This window comes from Montipora capricornis, chromosome 12 (genome assembly GCF_036669925.1).
Source record: "Montipora capricornis isolate CH-2021 chromosome 12, ASM3666992v2, whole genome shotgun sequence".
Taxonomy (NCBI): Eukaryota; Metazoa; Cnidaria; class Anthozoa; order Scleractinia; family Acroporidae; genus Montipora; species Montipora capricornis.
In genome coordinates this window covers 5,672,892-5,675,076 of record NC_090894.1, presented here as the reverse complement: position 1 = coordinate 5,675,076, position 2,185 = coordinate 5,672,892, and the positions used below count along the sequence as shown (strand labels likewise).

The window sequence follows — 2,185 nt, the reverse complement described above, 5'->3', positions numbered from 1 at the left end:
CATTTTTATTACACTTTTATCATCTCCTAATACATGCTACAACAGTGTGCAAAGTTTCATCGCAAATCTATGACAAGTTGTATTTCAAGGAAATAACTTAAGGTCCAATGTGGGTAAAAGATATATTATTTATTGTTTTAATGAAATCACCGAGCATCACATCAAAGAATAAATTCATAAATATGCAATGTATAAAATGACTAGGACAGGAAGATGTTTTGTAAAAGAAGGAAACCACACTGCCTGGAGATTCAAAACGTCGACAACAAATTTTACAGTACATAGCCAAACAATGGGGGACTCTATCTGCTCGGCAGATTTATCTGAAAGGATACACATCCTGCTAATATGTCTTTCAATGGTCAACATTATTTTTGCCCTGACTGCAACGATGGGAAATACACTGATCATCGCTGCCCTTCAGAGAGAAACATCCTTACATCCGCCTTCCAAAGTCTTGATTCGGAACCTGGCGGTAACGGATCTCTTTGTTGGTATCGTTTCACAACCACTTCGAATTGCTCTCCTCTTTACTTTGCAGTATAAATCGCACCAAATGTGTCGCTACACCAATGCCGTGAGTGGGACTGCAAGCACCATTCTGTGTGGAGTATCAATGTCGACAACAGACAGAGTTCTTGCACTGTTGTTAAGACTCAGGTACAGACAAGTTGTAACCCTTAAACGAATATATGGAGCTGTGATCGCGTTTTGGGCTTTCTCAATCTTCACGGCAGCCACTTCTTACTGGAACTTTGCTGTATGGTTTGCTTTGGCGATTTTTACAACTTCATTGTGCCTTGTGACATCAGTTTTCTGTTACTCGAAGATTTACCTTACCTTGCGTCGTCATCAAAATCAAGTTCGAGACAAGGCCCAGGAACAAGCGAATCAAATATTTCCACCGAGTAAAATGAAACGATACAGAAATACATTGTACAGTGGAATGTGCGTACAGTTGGCATTAGTTTCGTGTTATTTGCCTTTTTTGTTGGTGTGGCCATTCGAATATCGAGAGAATGTGATTCGAAGAAGACACTCGGCAGCTTTTTATCTCGCGGTGAAAAGCACAATGACTTTGCTTTATTTTAATTCATCTCTAAACCCCATTCTTTACTGCTGGAAGATCAAAGAAGTGAGACAAGCCGTGATGGACAACTTGAGGCAGTTGTTTTGTTCTTCAAACCAACAGTTACGAAAAGACACAGAGAATAATACAGACCGGGCGGAATGTCGGTGAAACACTTAAGTGCGTGGGTGAAATTTACACCTTCGAAGAGTGGGGTAGTTAAGCAACCTAACGCTCGATAAACTGAGCTTCGGAAGATGACAACCCTACAATTCATCGGCGCCATACACGAGTTTGCGGAAACAGAAGCACCGTTATAAAGAATCTTGACTGTTCTACTTCCCTTGAATACTCTTCCTGATGATAAAACGTTTCTTTACTAGTAATCTCTACTCTTCCCTTACATTGTCGAATATTAGGCTTCCTACAGCAGTTGCTTTGGCTGTCATTGGTAAAGCTTGTGAAATGAAAGTGTGTGAAAAGGTACTTTTAAAACTTTCTTACTCAAACTTGAGTAATAATTAGAAGGGAAAATCATGGATAGACTTTCTTATTAAACGTAACCTTGACTCCGAAATAAAAAGGTATCTCCAACTTTTAACAGTTTAAATGATTATGAATTAAAATGGTTTAGTTACAACATTATCTAACCAATTGTATAATAAAAAATTATAAGGGAATACAAATTATCATGATCTTTATCATAATATTCTTTTGTCATCAGTAAATGTACATCATTATCCTCAGACGAGTTGCTTGAAATTAAAATATCGGACAAATGAAGGACTTCACTTGAAAACACCAGGGAGTACTTTGTCAAGAGAAACGAAGAAGTCATTGTCTCCCGTCTTTAATTTGGGCGTTCGGTTGGCAAGCTTAACCTTTTCACAGGCGGCATTTTGACTTAATAATTACTTGGGCAACTTCCGTCTTTTCCCCTTATTTTCCTGTTCAAAAGGATGTATTTCAGTACGGCAGGGAAACGGTTGACAATTTTTTTCGCCTTCTGCCTAAAAGTCTGCCGAAAACACAGAAGTCCTTAACAGCTTCCTCACTCTAGCTCAGTTATAATATTTTCTTCGAAAACCAAGTTTCAAAGCAAAACTTGCGAGAAAA

General features: G+C 38.4%; 1 protein-coding gene across 1 annotated transcript; it reads left to right on the top strand.

Moving 5' to 3' along the window:
• Positions 1-292: 292 nt before the first annotated feature.
• On the top strand, positions 293-1,240 carry LOC138025356 (adenosine receptor A3-like). The gene has a single exon (XM_068872579.1). The coding sequence runs from the start codon at positions 293-295 to the stop codon at positions 1,238-1,240; it is 948 nt and encodes a 315-aa protein (XP_068728680.1).
• Positions 1,241-2,185: the final 945 nt, after the last annotated feature.